General features: G+C 35.1%; 8 protein-coding genes across 8 annotated transcripts; 5 read left to right on the top strand and 3 right to left on the bottom strand.

Annotated features, from left to right (window-relative positions):
• Positions 1 to 1128: 1128 nt before the first annotated feature.
• On the top strand, positions 1129 to 2380 carry PHYBLDRAFT_71509 (hypothetical protein; the record flags this gene model as incomplete). The annotated part of the gene is made up of 3 exons (XM_018442483.1): positions 1129 to 1267; positions 1346 to 1387; positions 1758 to 2380. The coding sequence occupies 3 exons, from the start codon at positions 1129 to 1131 to the stop codon at positions 2378 to 2380; spliced, it is 804 nt and encodes a 267-aa protein (XP_018288105.1).
• A 42-nt stretch (positions 2381 to 2422) lies between these two features.
• Positions 2423 to 4317, top strand: PHYBLDRAFT_148631 (hypothetical protein; the record flags this gene model as incomplete). Its single annotated transcript, XM_018432121.1, has 5 exons — positions 2423 to 2683; positions 2822 to 3035; positions 3093 to 3329; positions 3396 to 4208; positions 4286 to 4317. The coding sequence occupies 5 exons, from the start codon at positions 2423 to 2425 to the stop codon at positions 4315 to 4317; spliced, it is 1557 nt and encodes a 518-aa protein (XP_018288104.1).
• A 119-nt stretch (positions 4318 to 4436) lies between these two features.
• Positions 4437 to 5594, bottom strand: PHYBLDRAFT_148630 (hypothetical protein; the record flags this gene model as incomplete). Its single annotated transcript, XM_018432120.1, has 4 exons — positions 4437 to 4537; positions 4741 to 4846; positions 4929 to 5234; positions 5298 to 5594. 4 exons carry the CDS (start codon positions 5592 to 5594, stop codon positions 4437 to 4439), a joined length of 810 nt encoding a protein of 269 aa, XP_018288103.1.
• Positions 5595 to 7170: 1576 nt separating this feature from the next.
• Positions 7171 to 8960, top strand: PHYBLDRAFT_148629 (hypothetical protein; the record flags this gene model as incomplete). Its single annotated transcript, XM_018432119.1, has 6 exons — positions 7171 to 7339; positions 7472 to 7657; positions 7729 to 7775; positions 7920 to 8150; positions 8247 to 8776; positions 8903 to 8960. 6 exons carry the CDS (start codon positions 7171 to 7173, stop codon positions 8958 to 8960), a joined length of 1221 nt encoding a protein of 406 aa, XP_018288102.1.
• Positions 8961 to 9401: 441 nt separating this feature from the next.
• Positions 9402 to 10634, top strand: PHYBLDRAFT_71504 (hypothetical protein; the record flags this gene model as incomplete). The annotated part of the gene is made up of 3 exons (XM_018442482.1): positions 9402 to 9580; positions 10143 to 10225; positions 10558 to 10634. The coding sequence occupies 3 exons, from the start codon at positions 9402 to 9404 to the stop codon at positions 10632 to 10634; spliced, it is 339 nt and encodes a 112-aa protein (XP_018288101.1).
• Positions 10635 to 10748: 114 nt separating this feature from the next.
• Positions 10749 to 12122, bottom strand: PHYBLDRAFT_182471 (hypothetical protein; the record flags this gene model as incomplete). The annotated part of the gene is made up of 6 exons (XM_018438626.1): positions 10749 to 11347; positions 11566 to 11625; positions 11710 to 11777; positions 11851 to 11899; positions 11967 to 12014; positions 12114 to 12122. 5 exons carry the CDS (start codon positions 12120 to 12122, stop codon positions 11581 to 11583), a joined length of 219 nt encoding a protein of 72 aa, XP_018288100.1. The 3' UTR covers positions 10749 to 11347; positions 11566 to 11580.
• A 1096-nt stretch (positions 12123 to 13218) lies between these two features.
• PHYBLDRAFT_159583 (hypothetical protein) lies at positions 13219 to 13964 on the top strand. Its single transcript, XM_018434013.1, has 2 exons — positions 13219 to 13595; positions 13685 to 13964. The coding sequence occupies exons 1-2, from the start codon at positions 13295 to 13297 to the stop codon at positions 13720 to 13722; spliced, it is 339 nt and encodes a 112-aa protein (XP_018288099.1). The 5' UTR covers positions 13219 to 13294; the 3' UTR covers positions 13723 to 13964.
• Positions 13965 to 14233: 269 nt separating this feature from the next.
• Positions 14234 to 17347, bottom strand: PHYBLDRAFT_171455 (hypothetical protein; the record flags this gene model as incomplete). The annotated part of the gene is made up of 5 exons (XM_018436607.1): positions 14234 to 15634; positions 16487 to 16740; positions 16825 to 16992; positions 17058 to 17090; positions 17221 to 17347. The coding sequence occupies 5 exons, from the start codon at positions 17345 to 17347 to the stop codon at positions 14234 to 14236; spliced, it is 1983 nt and encodes a 660-aa protein (XP_018288098.1).
• Between the last annotated feature and the right edge of the window lie 12 nt (positions 17348 to 17359).

Genomic DNA, 17359 nt, shown 5'->3' with positions numbered 1-17359 from the left:
TAATCCTATCTCATTACGGAGTTCAACCCTTATTATTACCCATACCTTGCTTTTCTTGTACACACCATACACATAACAAAGTACCACACGCATCAGTGTTATCAGATTGCGTAAAAAACATATCAACAGCCCGGCAATATAAAAACACACAAAGAAGTATACTTGATAATAAAGAAGTATACTTAAAGAAGTACAATCAAACAGACAAAATAATATAGTAGATAAAAGATAATTTTAGTATGACCAATTGCTATTGATATTTATACTAATTATTTGGAATGTTTGTCTTCAGGTCTTATTCAATATAATGTCTCATCTATAAGAATATTAATTGAATTATTGCTTCTGCTATGTGAGAATATGAGAGAGAGTCAAAGTAACTAATTACAAAAAGAGGTTCATTTCCTCTTTTCTCTTTTTGGAACAATTGGTTTGCACTTCCCCTTTTGTTTAAGCTTCGGCTTGCCGGCTATAACATTGTGACATAAGTGCTGTAGAATGTTCTTGCATTAACCAAAAACGTATATTTGTTTGGTATAATGTCAACTTATAAACAGACTATTAAGTTAGGGGAAACTTATGGATAGCGTGGCAGGATAGCCTAGAAGGACAGCCTGAAAATGTATTACGTCATTTAGTCACGTCTTTGGGTAAATGTCATATTGGTGGGACAGCCAGAACAGCCTCGACAGTCTGGAAATATGTTACTAAACTTACTTCACGTATTTAGGCAAATGTTCAATTTTTTGGGCAGAGGGAGTAGGGAGGACTATATAAAGTGTTCTTTAGTTTGCCAATAAAATCACTGCTCTTTTTTTATTACAACATCAGTGCATAATTTTTTTGACATTCTAAGATGAGCAATATCAATAACACCCACTGGAAAAATGACCCTGAATATCTATGTGTGGGGGTACCTGAACACCATAGTAAATTTAGGGTGATTTTTTATCTCAGCGTTATTTTTGTATTCAAACTAATAGTGTCATTGTACTGGATTCTATTGGCTTAGCTATTTCGATCATAATAGTTACTTTATCATCATTATTATAAAGTCGTAATAAATAAAAAAATATATAACACTTGTTTCTATTTTACTTTAACATTTTAAACAATTAAAAAAACATAATGTCCTCTACTTCGAATACTCATAATAAGAAGTACTTTTGTAATGAATGCAAAAATAACCAAGAAGGTTACAGTCTAGCTCAAAGACGAACTGCTCAATGCTATAACAAAAGAGCAAGATATGAAGCCTTCAAAAGAAGTGAAATGAGTACTTTTTTTTTGGAATTTTTTGTTTTTATTTTTTGGGAGTATTTTGTATAATAATACTTTTTAATAGATACATCTGCTCAAAGCAGCTCAATGGAAGTTGATGTTGAAAGTAAGCAGAATATATTTTAACACCAGAGAATATAAACTAAGAGTTTTATTCTATATGTAGCTTTTCTGTCCCAGGAAGCAGGCCCCTCAGAAATATCAGTCGGTCAGACCAACTCACCTTTTTGGGAAGCCGATATTATGTCTGACAATGACAACATGACTATTGACAATGAGGTTATTGACAATGCTAATGATAACAATGACACAAACAATGACGAAGAAGAAAGTGAAGAGGTCGAAGATATTGTTGAAATTGAGGTTGAAGAATTTGATAATGAAGGTCAGTATTGAACAACTAAGAAAAAAAATGGGGGTGTTAATTTTTTTTATAATAGACCCTTTTGCCACCCCCAATATGCCTGAGAACCCAGTGCACAGGTTTATTGCTACTTTTGTGGTAATGTTCACTTCCCGCTATGTGGTCAACAAGGGTGCCATTGTCTTGATCAAGTTCATCAACAAGCTCTTGACAATTTACGAGCAGGATTTCCAATTGCCCTTGAGCCTTCCTGGTCTCCAATGTATGACAGGTTTCTCCGCCATGAACAAAAACGTTCAGAGATTCCTTGTGTGTCAGGACTGCCACAAGGTATATGAGAAAAGTGCATTGGCTCCTTCCCATTGTGACTTCATGAAGCTTGGCGCGCATTCTGCATGCAACTGTCAATTGACAAAAAAATCTTCCTCTGGTCTCCAGGTTGCCAAACGTGAATACTGTTACCAATCAGTAAAAAATGCACTAAGATTGCTCTTTCTCCGCCCAGATTTCAAGCAAAAAATCAGACAGTGGAATAAGCAGTTAAAGATTATAAATACGTTGTGCAATGTATATGATGGCGATATGTGGAAAGAGTTGGAAGAAAAGGATGGCGAATCCTTTGTTGAAGACCCTCATTTGTTAATGATCACGTTGAACATCGATTGGTTCCAGCCCTTCGATGGGGCCAGTTATTCATGTGGTGCCATGTACCTGGTTGTCAACAATCTTCCTTGAGAAGAACGATTTTTGGCAGAGAACACGATTCTAGTTAGACTTATGCCTGGGCCAAAGGAGCCAAAAACTGACGAAATCAATAACTACTTAAGACCATTGGTGGATGAATTATTGCAGCTGTATTTTGGAATACATGTACCCACTTACAAACACCCAGCAGGCACCTGGATTTGTACAGCATTATTAATGATAGCATGTGACATTCCTGCAGCAAGAAAGACCAGTGGATTCACTGCACACAATAGCACGCATGCATGTTACAAATGTAACAAACAATTCCCTTGCCTGAAAGGCAGTTCTGCTGTTGACTTTTCTGAATTCGACACAGACCAATGACAGCCAAAGAATAATGATATGAACCGTTTGCATGCTGAGGAGTGGGAAAGTGCAAGTACCCCCTCAGAAAGACAGCAGCTGGAGGTCAAAAATGGTGTTCAATAGTCGCAGTTGTATCGTCTTGGATACTTTAATCTAGTACGTGGAACAATCATTGATCCCATGCATAATCTTTTCCTGGGAACGGCAAAAAGAATGGTTGAAAAATGGATTAAAGAAAATAACATATCACCAGCAGCTTTGGCCACAATGCAAAAAACGTCAGAATCAATGGTGCTGTCAGCCAATTACACAATTTTGAGATCCAAAATTGGGAAGGGTTTCTCGTACATGAAAGCAGACAAATAGAAATCCTGAGTATTAGTATACTCTCCAGCTCTCTTGAAGAATATTCTGCCGCAACACAAGTTGAAGAACTGGATAGATTTTGTAAATGCATGCCATCTTCTTGTAAAGCCATCAATTACCATGTCTGAAATCAACAAAGCTCACGACTATCTGCAGAGTTTCTGTCAGCAATGCCTAGTGATATATAAACCTGGTTTTCTCACCTGCAACATGCACCTGCACCTTCATCTTCATGAGACTATCAACGATTTTCGACCAGTGTATGGTTATTGGCTCCTTGGGTTTGAGAGGTACAATGGGCTGCTTAAAAAAATTGACACCAACTGAAAAGACGGATTTGAGGCTACATATATGAAAACATTCATTAATGATGCATATAAGGGTGGTTACATGCGAAAGGTCTTGACATGCCCTAGCCTAGTCCCCTTTATTCCACTCCTTCAAAAACTTACTTCTTCTGCCACAACTACTGCCAACTATGATTCCTATGTCTCCTATGCCCCCCTTTCACGCCAAAATTTCCAATTGCAACAATTTGTTAACATATTCTTATGCCTATCACCTTTAACGAAAGGCAACGAACCACTTCCTCCATCATCCTTCCCATTATGTTCCTTAAACGCATCAACAATGAGTGATATTGATTATCCTCAATTACTTCATTTTTATCAGCTTGTATATGCCAATCCTGATATTGTTAGTTACCACAATGCTTCCTTATGCCCTTATTTTGTTGATAATCAAATCACAAAATTAAAATCAATCAATCTCCTTGGCCAAATATATAAAGGCAAAAACAGTTCTGGAAATTGTGGGTCTTTTGTACAAGCAATGTTTCTTGGCAGCAACAACATAACTAAAACCGCATTGACGGGACAAATTCAGTACTTGTTCATTCATTCATTTACACCCCCACCACATCCGAACTCTCCTGTATCCCAAGTCCATCAAAAAAAACACATCTTTGCATATATTCGATGGTTATCAATTACAGCTGATAAAAGGCGCAAAACTGAAAGCATTGATGTCTACTTGCCAAACTTCATGCCAGACAATTACCATAGCATTCTGCCAGTACATCGCATTGACATGGAAGTTGCAACTGCTACTAGAAAAGCAAGAAATAATATCAAAAAAACCACTCGTCATTCCTTTACCCAAAAATTACTATGTCTAAAATTTCTATTAATAAATATGCTCTATCCCCCTCTTTCTATAAAGAAAAACAAAAAGGAAATTCCAAAGATGAGTAATACCTCTTTTTATATTTTTTTTGATAATTAGAGTGTAGGAAGTAGGCATAGATGAAAAGTTTTTTTTTGTTTTAAAAAAAAGAATTTGCATATTTTATTTAGGGTCCATTTCTAAGAGCCTACTGAGATAACTGTGATGCAATTGCGTCTGGGACTGCCAAATCTGTGGTTCTTAACCAAATTTGTTTCAGTAACTGATGGGCATTGCTGCTCAAATCAGCTATAACAGCTTCATCAACGAGTTCAATCAAACGATTGTATTATACAAAGGACAATATTCTTATCCATATATTATTATACATTACGAAAACAAAAAAATATTTAAATTATCTGAAAAATTTGTCTCATTGCTTCTCCATTCTAGATGCAAGATCCAAATCAGTTGGGAAGAAGTCGAGCCTCTTGAATCGCTGTCTGATTCACCTTCAGACATTGCTTTCCTGATGAGCAGAGCAGAGCAATCTTGCGCCATTTTTTTGTCAATGGCAATCTTATTCTTATTGTATGCTGCCTTGCAACGTCTGAAGTGCTAATAAAAATATCAATTAAGAATTTTTGCTAATTTATATCAAGAAAAATATAAAATGAAGTCAATTAAAAATATAAACTACCTCCTTCTCATGCCTATGTCTTCTGGAAACAGTATTCAACTTCTTCCTGGCCTCTCTATCCTTGTTTTGCTCACTCTTACAAGAACAGTAAGTCATGTAGACATATTTGTTCAGGTTTGCCTCTCTCATTCCAACACCAAAAAACTTGGGCACCAGATAGTCAAAAACATTCTTAGCTAACTCTTGGTTAGGCGAAATGCAAAAGCAAACTGTAGTGACCCACCTGGACCTATTTTCGTTTGTCTGCCCCAAAGCAGGCTTGTCTGACCAAAAGTTGGGATCCCACATGTACCCTTTGATGAATTTCTGTTTGATTATAATTAAATACTGAATTGATATATTTTTATATATTCGAATACATATATAGACATTTTTGGTATTGGCCTTACTTGGTTCCGCAGCAAAATCTGCTTTGGGAGGTGCAGTGATCTCGGTACTAGCAGTAGCAAGGATGGTGGCAACAATGGGAGCAGGAATGGGGTTGGCAACCGTGCTGGCTGGTACAGCGTTATCAGAGCTGGTTGCTGCAATGGCACCAACGTTTTTGCCCATGTCAGACAATTGACGCTTTACTGCTTTTATGTTAGCTTGCATACCAGCAAGGCTGGCAATGATTCTTTTCTCTCCCACAGTAATCTCAGGGAGAATATGACAGTTTCCAGACATTTTCTAATAAATGTTGTATTGCCCATTTTGCAATTATTAATATTAGTCTATTATACAAATTCATATATATTTTATGTCTTTTATAATAAACCTGCAGAGGTAGATTGAAATCGTTTGTGTGGATGTTTGGGTAGGTGAGTGAGTAGGTAAAGATTTGTGATTAAGTGCGCAACAATAAATAAAGAACAAACTTTCAATGATATTAAAGGTCTGAGAATATTTATATGCAATGAATATTATTTTATGAATATATTCAAAATAACTTCTTTGAATACTAAATGAGAATTGGCCTTCATATTACTTTATTTTGAACTCCATCTAATATATGCTTATGGCCTTTTTGTCTTTTTGTCTTTTTGTCCTTCCATCCTTCTGTCCTTTGGTCTTTTGGCTTTTTTTATTTTTATTTTTTATTTTCTACTTTTTCCCCATTTTACTGTTTTCTCTCTTCTCTCTTTTTCTCTTCTATTCTCTTTCTTTTCAACTTTCATTATTTTCACGCGTTCTTCTGGTAAGATGACTTATTTAAAATAATATATATATATATATATAACTGAAAATAATAATTGTTTCTGTTGTTGTAGATACTAGCGTTTTATTTTCTTCTGATGCATCTTCTTCACAATGGTCATTGGGATTAGTAAAGGTTAGTAAATGTACTTCTTGCCATCAGCTCATAACATTATTCTAACTTTTTCTCTTTCTTTCATAAAGAACATATCGTCAAAAATACTCTCTATAGTTAAACACAGCTATCAACATAGTAATATTTTATATCTATTTTTTTATTATATTATGTTTTAATTTTTATTGAACCAAATATACTTTTTATTATAGGTGAACGTCCCTCTCACAAACACGCCATAGATCAAGAGTCTTTATCTCATGCTACTGACATTGCAATAGTAAGTTTTTTTTTAAAGAATATCTATATGTGAATATTATTGATACACTATAATAATATAATATTTTCTTTTACTAGATGCTATATTAGCTCTTGAAAAGTACTTCTTGGCTTACAAATGTATTCTCTTGATTTATAAAGGTAAATGAATTTCTCTAGCATCCAATTCATCCAAACTAATTTTTGTCAATTATTCTCATAGTCAAAGGAATCATATTAAACGTCATCTTTACCATCCTCAAAAAAAAATTCTGTCTATTCTCAACAAACAGCTGTTGTGTAAGTATAAGTTTGTATAAATGCTGATATCTGTAGAATATAGAAAGCATAATCCTTTTGATTAAACGCACTTCTTGTTCATACTTTCTAAACATTGCTCTATCATATCAAACAGCATATTGTTTTTATTTTTCAGGCATTTTATTTTTTGGGTAAAGAACCACCCGATCCAAAATAATATCAAGCAGGCCAATAGAAAGGATTCAGGGTATACAATAATACTACTAGATCATCAGTCCAGAACAATTTTTTTTTAATAAATACAAAAAATAAACTATATTTTAAACCAATAATAACTGAATATCAAGTAATTGGGGAAGCATACTATGGATGACCTCATAATAAAGAGTGTCAAGGATTGGTTAAAACAGTCGACAATCCTATCTTTACTACATGAATCAAGTACCTGCATATCGTTTTTTAAACTGGCGTAACCCGTGTATCACAATAAAACGTAAACTTAAACTAAACCTTCTTAATACTTCATACTACGCCAGTGCACACACAGAAATACTAATGAACCCTACTCGGTCATTTTTCCAAGATTTACTCCACATCTTGGGTACAACACGGCACTTGTTCTCAAGCTACCTTTAGTATCATATCAAATCACACCAAAGATAGACGTTAAACCCCAAAATTACACTATATTACAGGTAGTTTTATACCATAGTATTTCAGTGGATTTTTGCAGTGACCAATAACTATGTCATTGTTAGTGAGACTTATTCAAAGAAGTATAATGCTGCCCTGACCAAGTTCAACTCGATATTTCTTATTGGAAGAGAATTCTCTTCAACTGTAGCCTTTTGTGAAGCCACAAAAGCATATGGTACTAAGCATAATATTGCATTCACTACTTATTCTTCCTCAAGCACCTGTATAAGAATAATCTGTAAGCACTATAAAAAGTATAGAGATACTAGAAAGACTGAAAAATTGTTCCAAAAGTCTCTGTCAACCAAAAAACCCCTATTTCTGAGTGGGAGAGACAACAAGTAAAGGATACCCAAAAGAGTGACTGTTCTTGTTTTGTGTATGCCTCAAAAAAGAAAGAAGAAAAGATTGTAGTCCACTCCTGTGAGGCAAAACACAATCATCAGATTGTAGAAGACCGCAGAGCATATGCTATGCATTGAAAGCTTGAACCTGAGGCTATTATTCTTGTTGTCCAACACCTTGAAGAAAACGATGATGTATCCACCATCTTCAATAACTTGAAGAGAAGTGAGTACACCAGTTTTATCTGTCAAGATATCAAAAATATCAAACAACAATTCAGAAAGCCAGAAGAAGGAAGAGAAATATTTAGTTTCATTACTGCATTGCAAGAATTAGACTTTTATGTCCGGTACAGTATTGGTGATAATAAGGTAAACAAAATCAACATGTTGTTTTTCATCCATAAAAATGCCTTTGACAAAGTAAGAAGACTGCCAGAAACCATTGTAATAGATGCTATATAAAAGACAAATAGTCACCAAATGACATATGTCAACATTGTTGATATTAGTAATGTAAGTGGAACCCCCCATACAACTATGAAGACTTTCCCAATTGCTGGAGCCTGGGTAGATCACAAAACGATAGACAACTATCTATGGGTACTTTTCTGTCTGCACAATTCTGTCTGGCCAGATGTTAATGATAGCAGCAGCAGCTACACAACCACCGCAACACTTCTACTTCCAAGTGTGTTTATCACTGACAATGAGAAAGCATTGAGGAATGCAATTACAAATGCTTTCCCTGAGTGTAAGCAGCTGTTGTGCTATAAGCACATTAAGAATAATTTTAAGAAGCAGCTATTGTCAATGATGAAGAAAGACAAGAATGGGGACAAGAGAGACTTCTTGAACGAGTTAGCCAGTTATCTTGACCAAATTACATTGAAGTGCACCACTTCCAAAGAAGAGAAAAAAGAGATTGATGCATATCTCAGGTTTGCAAAAGACAATTGTAAAGATCAAGAAAAAAGTACGAAAGCTTTCCTTGAGAGGTATGCAAAGTGCTGTTATATTTGCTGAAAACAGTTTGTTAACAATAAATAATAACATTATTTTTTATTTACGTTATCAAAAATATACATGACAAAGAGAATGGGGCAAGCACCTATGTTTTTAAGCATCCTCACTTTGGAAATTGCACTTCCAACCATGCAGAAAGTTCACATGCTTCTCTGAAGTATGCCCTTGAAACTTCTTTTGGTAAACTGAATGATATTTGCCACAAAATTTGTCATTTTGTAATGGATCACATTAAACTTGAACTTGTCAAATCAATTATACCTGAAAAACTCACAAAAGAGTGCAAATGCCTCATTAACTACAACTATCTCTTGGCCTGCTACCATCAACTTGCACAATATAAAAAAATCCCAATTTCTTACATTCCCAGACAATGGAGAATAAACTACTTAGAAGGAGAAGATAATATATATATATATATGTTATTAAACTATTTTCTCTTTTTATATATAATTATGTACAAATCACTCAATTATTCACAATGCATTACCTGTACCTAAAAACATCACTAAAATCACCACAATAACACCCCAACTCGCATATAAGCTTGAATGGGTTACTTAAATACTTATCAACAACCAAAGCAAACAACAGCAAATGCATTTCGAAGAATACATTAACAAAATAATAGAACTAGACTCCAAGCAGAAACTTGAGAACCTTAATGATCCAATAGTAGTGGAAGCCATCAAAGACAGATCTAAAAATACAAAAAGAAAAATGATTGCCCTAGAGCACTGTCTTGAAGCAGAAAAAAAAGAAACAACAAAAAAAAAGTAAGTCTTTATTATAACATATTGTTCAGATTTGACTCATTCAACTTTTTTCGATTTTTTAGACATGAATTATCTTTAGAAAAACAGCAAAAAGCATTAAAAAAATTATTAATCTAGGTTCACTATGTGATCATACACTTCTGACTAATCTTACAATTGCTCACACCAAATATCTCAGGTATTCTTTCCAGAACCAGATGGCAATTGTGGCTATAGAGCAATAGCAATAGAAGTATATCAGAACTAGGAACGATGGCCTGAAGTCAAAGACAAAATGTTAGAAAATTATTTAAAATATCAACACACTCATTATTGAGAAAGAATGAAGCACGGCCATATGTCTGCATCCACAAACCCATTAATCATCAGCCTAAAAGACAAACACTAGCCCCTCCCTGAACAGCATTAGTTTGGTACAATTGACCATCCACAACTCGTAGCAAATGCATATAACAGAACCGTAGCCATATATATTAGAATACTCCAAGAGAAACTGGCGACTGTCTCTTTGTACCATTCACTACCACACCAGACAAATTCGAACCCATTATACTTATTCTAGACATCAACAATTTTCTCCTTGCAAAATGCAAACTAACCAGAAACTTCAATTGGCTGCAAATAAACCTATTTCACAAAGTCATAGTAAAAAACATAGCCTAGAGGACTTTTCTATTCTGTATTAACTACCAAGATATGGATTTCATAATGGAATTCTATTCAATAATATTAATATATATCTTATTTTGTAAATCTTTTTATTTTATTTTTCTTTTTTATTCCATTCTCTTGTTTTTATATTTATCTCTTTATCTCTTATCAAGTTTTATTATTATTATTCATATTATTATTTATTTATTTTTTTATCTTTATTTTCAATGCTTTTTTATTTTATTTTTTGAATCATTAAACATGTATCAAAGATCTGACTGCCTCCAAAAAATGAACATTTGCCTAAATACATGAAGTAAGTTTAGTAACATATTTCCAGACTGTTGAGACTGTTGAGACTGTTGAGACTGTTCAGGCTGTTCAGGCAGTCCCGCCAATATGATACACTCCCAAAACTGAAATCACTGACAAAATCTTTGATTTCTACCCCCAAATAAACCATACATCAACTTCATTCACTGGAAAAATTAAAAAAAATAAGGTAGTTTAAATATGGGGTATAGTGTAGTGTAATTTCCATATTTAAATTAGTTGATTTTTTTTTCCACTTGTGCTGAAGGTGACCTTCACAGATAGTGGAATGACTAGAGTCAACTAGCGGAATTGTGGGTGGGGGGTGCCGCAGGTAAGGTTTGTTAGCACTTTAGATATACTTATCTGACTTGATATATAAAAAGAAAGTTTTTTAAAACTGCGTATCTATTTTGATATTCTTTATATGGAACCATAAAGGTCAGGCACCGACATATTATGAAGATTAAAAGTAGCGCAAAGGTGACCTTTAAGCTAGTTTATTGTTAAGAAGTTTGGTCATCAGCAGCAAAAAAAGGCGTCTTTAAAATTATGGACCAGTAATATGTTCTTTATTTACTTGGTTTCCCGTTCTTATTAGGCTAGTAATGGTTTACGCTTTTATTTTTATTGGAAAGAATAGAATGTTTCTAGGTTTCAGATCTAATAATACTATTCTATATCTCTAGCTACTTCTTGCTCGGTCGGTTTGTTATATTTGGGATGAAAAATTTTCTACAAAAAAGAAATACCTAAAAAAAAATGAGCTGCTCAATACGTTTTTTTTGGGGTACGAGCAGTACTTTTTGAGAATAGATAAATCGTTAGTGATGGGTGTGCGTGTGTGTTGGATATTTCAATTCTTATAAACCATTAATACTTATATTGGAATTATCCAGTACAAAGACCAAACAATAAAATATTACAAGTAAAGCTACGGAATTTTGATTCCTTTGACTAAGAAAATGATTGGAAAAAATTAATTTTTGTGAATTGGGCGATATAATTATTAATTTACATACCCAAAGCAAACGGATTTATTTGTAGATATAGATAATACTTATCAAAAGTCGATATAGTATCTGGTAGTTTTTTTTTTATTAATAAACAGTATAAATAATATAATGATACATATAAGGATAGTAAAAGAACAAAAAAAGTCTTACCATGTCAATGACAGCAGCATGAGATAGAAGCTTTTGATTCATAGCATGTTTTAGAGAGGGTTGTTCATCTATAGTAAAAATTGGATTCAGTTTGATTAATATTAAAGAGAAATATAATAAATAAATAGATAAAAATATTACCGTGTTGGTGGTCGTGTTTAGCTGTAGAAAATATTTTGGGTGATATGTCCTATAAAAAAGAAAGGAAAAAATCAGGATACTTTTATGAGATGATGGTATGAAGTATATTTACTAACCTTGGCTAATCCGGATGGCCATTGTGAAGAGGATGCATCAGAAGGAAACTATACGCGAGTGACTATGGTAGCAGAAACACTTGTTATTACTCAGCTATATTTGAAGAAATTACTAATAAAGAAAAATAAAGAAAAAAAGCGCCTTACCAGGAACATTTGCAAGTATAAGAGTAAAAGAGAAAGAAAGAAGTAAAAAGAAAAGAGAGGGCGAGTGTCTATGGCAACTGAAACAACTAATTCTTTTTAGTTATATAAAAAAAGTACTTTAAAAAAGCAGATTAAAAAAAAAGACTAATAAAAAATAAAAAAAAATGGGTGTAGACAGCGACGAAGAGTGTGTCTATGGCAACAGAATAAATAAATTCTTTTATTTTCTATAAAGAAGACTTTTTAGAAAGAACATGTCTTACACAAATAGTTTGCAAATATAATAGAAGTTGCAGAGATAGAGAAACAAAGAAAAGACCAATAGCAAATATAAAGAGCAAAAAAAAAGAGAAACAGGAACAACAACAAAAAAAGAAAAAAAAAGAAAAAAGAAAAGTGCGTTTGAAACAAAAGACTAGACTGGTTTGATCAATTGGGTTCTAAAGCAGTATGAAAGCCGATTTGCATCTCAGTGATTACAAGAAGTATTAATAGAGACTTATATATCAAAGATATGCTGAATATCTATATAAACCATACGTTTTATACAATTTGTTTACTCTTTCTCCTGCTTTCTTGCTACTTATTGCACTCATACTCAAACACACACACATCAACCCATTTTATTTCAAATAATTTAAGTATGTAAATTTGATATAATTTATTTTTAATTCAATTCAATTCAATTGTATAATAGCATCAATAACAATGTAATCTAAAATTAACAGTTACATTTTTACCTTTTATTATATTCTGTAGACAATGGCTATTCAAAGACGTCAACTTGCTCTTCGTCCCGTTGAGATTACAAACGAACAATTGATGGAAATTCTTTCTACTTTGAAAACTAATATGACAGCCATGGGAACCAACATGGCAGCTGACATGTCGATTGTACAAGAACAAATCGGCACTGTTGAAGATACATTGCTAAACATGAATAGCAGAATTGGTGTTCTTGCCACCAGCAGCACTGAGACAATCACTGCTATTGACAGTTTAAGCAGGGCCCCCCTCGTTTCCCCTACCAATACAATGGCTAATGTTTCTCAGCCTGCCTTCAACGCCCCGTCTGAGTTTAGCAAGAAGGCCTCTAATGATGTTTATGTGAGTATCAACGTGTGCAAAATTTTATCGATGTATTTTCTCATATATTCTATCAGGCCCATATTCGTAATCTCATGTGGGATCCCAAGCTGAAAACAAGAAATCAAGCTGATATCCTGGCAAATGAGAGTAAGCCCAGATGGAATACAAATGTTTTCTTTTACAAGTCGCCAAACAAGGAGTTGGTGGTGCGACTTCTTGAAAACTTGAAGCGCAAGTTTACCCATGAGGGATTTAGAGAGGCAGACTTGAGAGCAAGACTGCACAAAAACTTCACCAGCCGGGTTTCAAAAGCAAGAAAAACCGAAGAGGAAATAAAAGCAACAAACACTCGTTCGAGAAGGGCAGGACGTGCCAGAGATGTAAGTGTAATCTCTAAATAAATAATTTCAAAATAATATAGTTTAGTCTTGAGAATTTTAAAAATACTAATACAAAAAAACTACTATTAGAATCATACTCGCCGTTTACTTGCATACACAGACAACAAAGAAGCAATTGATCTACAAATGAAGAGAGATTGTGACTTCACGATGCAAATGGCAGCAATGTCCAATGGAGAATCTGCAGATGAAGACTTCGAGAATCGCACGAAGAGCATCGTCAAGATTGTTCGGCCAGGATGGAGAAGTGACGAGGTATATTATTTTATATTAATAATTATGTCTTATTATAAAAAATATAAAGTGAAGTATTAACAAAATCATTTTAGTTCAATACTCTCATTAAACTCGTTGATGAGTATGTTATTGAAGCAATGGGGTCAAGTGCTTCTCAAATGAAGGAGAGGGTTTTCACCAGTGTGTCCAATACAGCAGTCCCAGATGACATAACCCCCAAATTTCCTCAGTGGGCCCTTAGAGACGGGTATTAAATAAACAAAAATTGCCTCTCTCTTTTTATCTATATATTACTTTTCACATACAAAATACTATCAATATATATATCAGAAATATGCGCTCTGTTTTTTTTGTTAAAGAAAAAGAAATGTAAAAGTTCACTTTATTTATTATTTAAGCATATAGCTTCTTTGGCAATGGAATTACCAGCATTTTGCTAACATTTCTACTTGTCGCAATAGTAGCTGTAGCAACCTCTAATAAGATGCGATGTACAGGTATAATGCTATGGTAGCTATCAGGAGAGAACGTGGGCAAACAAAATTCAACACCGTCATCCTCACGCGACCTATCAGAGGAAGTACAAAACCACTTGATAAATGCGAATACATGTTGATGATCATGAACCATGCGAGTCAGATGGAGATTGTGCGTGGGTGGAAGTTGGAAGGAGTGTGTAAAAAGATACTGAATTTGTCCAGCAAATCCAAGTATAATGTTTCCATTACTACCAACAAACTTTGCCTGAACAAGTGATCCGCGACTGATTGTGCTGTTGTTTGTTCCTCGATAGTGTTGACCAAGAATGTCAATTGACTTCAATTTGATGATTTGATTGTCAAGTGCTGGGCGATTATAGGACGTGTCCTGATAGCTGGCAAGGTCTGGGAGGTTGTAAACGACTTGGTAATATTCAAGTAAATGGAGATAGTCGGAATCATCCATTACTGATGGCTTTTTGTATTTTAGAGGAAATGTAGAAGGAGGAAGAGGCTCGTTACCCTTGGGTGGATTATAAGGATCAGTGTAGCCTTGAACGAATGTTTGCAATCTGAATGGGCGACTGGAGAGAGTGGTGACTGTGGCGGCAGGTATGGAGGTTGTAACAAGTTTAGACAGAGTGTGAATGAAGGGGATCTGGCTAGAACTTTTAAGAACAGCATTGACATAATCACCCTTATACGCATTCTGAACAAAATTTTTCATGTAGGTCGCCTCAAAACCGTCTTTGCCATTTGTCTTGAAATTCTTTAAAATACCATTGTATCGCTCAAACCCAAAGAGCCAATAACCATACACTGGTCCAAAATCACGAATGCATTCATGAAGATGGAGGTGTAGGTGCATATTGCAGGTGAGAATAGTGGCGGTATAGTCTACGTTACATGCATTGCAAAACTTTTCTAACAGGCTGTGGGCAGTGGTGATCTCATCAAAAGTAATGCTGGGCTTTACGTAGTATCGGCATGCATCAACGAAATACATCCAGTTCTTGAATTGTAATGGAGGGAGAATACCATGCAACAAGACAGGAGAATAAACCAGAACCCATGATTTCCACTCGTCCGCTTTCATGTAGCTGAAGCCCTTTCCAATTTTGGTTGTCAGTGTGGTGTAATCTCTGGGTAGTACCATTGTCTCTGCAATTTTCTCCATCGAAGCAAACTCTTCAGGTCCAATTGTCTTCTCATCAATCCACCAATCCATTAATCTCTTAGACGTCCCCAGGAAAAGATTATGCATGGGATCAATGATCGTTCCACGTACTAGATCAAAGTATCCAAGGCGTTGCAACTGCGACCATCGAACACCATTTTCGACCTCCAGCTGATGCCTTTCTGAGAGTGTACTTGCATCCTTCCACTCCTCAGCATGCAACCTGCTCTCTGCACCACTGCGGATATTCCAACGAGAATAATTGAATCCACGGAAATCAACCTGGTTGCTGCTCCCTAACCAAGTAAACTGCCGGCTGCACCTGTAACAAGCACATGTGCTGTTATGCGCTGTGAATCCACTTGTCTTTCTAGCGGCTGGGATATCACATGCAACCATCAGTAGTGCAGCACGAACACTGACACCATTTGGGAATTCGTGTGTAGGAATCCGCATGCCAACGTACAGCTGCTTCAAATCATCCACCAAGGGCTCCAAGTAACTATTGATCTCGTCGGTTTTTGGCTCCTTTGGACCAGGCATGAGACCTACAAGAATAATATTCTCTGGCTTGAATCTTTCATCACGGGGCAAGTTGTTGATGGCCAGATAGATAGCACCAGAGGAGTGAGTGACACCATCAAAGGGCTGGAACCAGTCGATATTAAGTGTTAACATTAGTGAGTGTGGGTCCAACACAAATGATACACTCTCCTTGTCCTTCAACTCCTTCCACATCGCGCCATCATAGACATTGCACAGAGTATCTACCATCTTCAACTCCTTATTCCATTCACAAATCTTGGCTTCGAAACTAGGGCGACAGAAGAAAATGCTCAATGTATTTTTAATGGATTGGTAGACATATTCACGCTTTGCAACCAAGGCACTGGAAGACATGGATTTCGTCAAATTACAGTTGCATGCAGACCTGGCACCAAGTTTTGAGGAAACACATCAAGGAGGAGCAGATACGATATCCTGATATACTGTATGACAGTCTTGGCACACCACAAATTTCTTGATGCCTTTTGTAATAGCAGAAAATCCTGTCATTTTTTGTAAACCGGCAAGACTGGTTGGTAATTGAAAATCTTGATCGTAGATTCTCAGCAGGTTGTTGATAAACTCAATCAAGACAGCAGCACCCTTATCAACAACATGACGTGAAGCAAATAGTACCGTAAAGATGGCTATGAATTGATGGACTTCATTTTCGGGCATATCAGGAGCAGCAAAAGGGTCTGTAAAAAATTAAAAAAAATTAACACTTGATTTTTCTTTTACTCTCTTTTTCTTTTAGTTTTCTTTATATATCTCACACTGACCTTCACTGTTGAAGTCCTCAATCTCGATCTCATTGACTTCATCTTCAACATTGTCATCGAAATCATTGTCGTCTCTGTCATTGTCAAACATTGAGGCGGCATCCAAAAAAGGTGAGTTGGTCTGACCGTCCATTGCTTCCACAGAATTGGAACGAGAAGTCGGGATTACTACAAATATGGAATATAATAGTTTATTAGTTTTTTTTTCTGCTTTCAAATAAAAAAATTCTTACCCTCAGTATCTACATCCATGTTTCTCATTGCGGCTGTGTTTCATTAAAAGTTTAAAAATAAACAACATAAATAAAAAATAAAAAAAAAAATTAAAACGATTATTACGCAGCAAACAAAAAACCAACACTGAATATATTATACTATTCTCAAATATTCTGGTACCTTCAACTCTAGCTCTCTTATTACGACGAGTCTCAGTACGCTTTGCAGCATAAGAAGATTTCTGATGACTGTTGTGACATTTAATGCAGTGACAGTCTAAGGTGTGGATTTGGGTAGAGGGAAACATATTGTGTATAGC

The sequence above is a fragment of the Phycomyces blakesleeanus genome (genome assembly GCF_001638985.1).
Source record: "Phycomyces blakesleeanus NRRL 1555(-) unplaced genomic scaffold PHYBLscaffold_19, whole genome shotgun sequence".
Lineage (NCBI taxonomy): Eukaryota > Fungi > Mucoromycota > Mucoromycetes > Mucorales > Phycomycetaceae > Phycomyces > Phycomyces blakesleeanus.
Note: the sequence above shows the minus strand (reverse complement) of the source record. Positions and strands in the feature narration are given on the sequence as shown.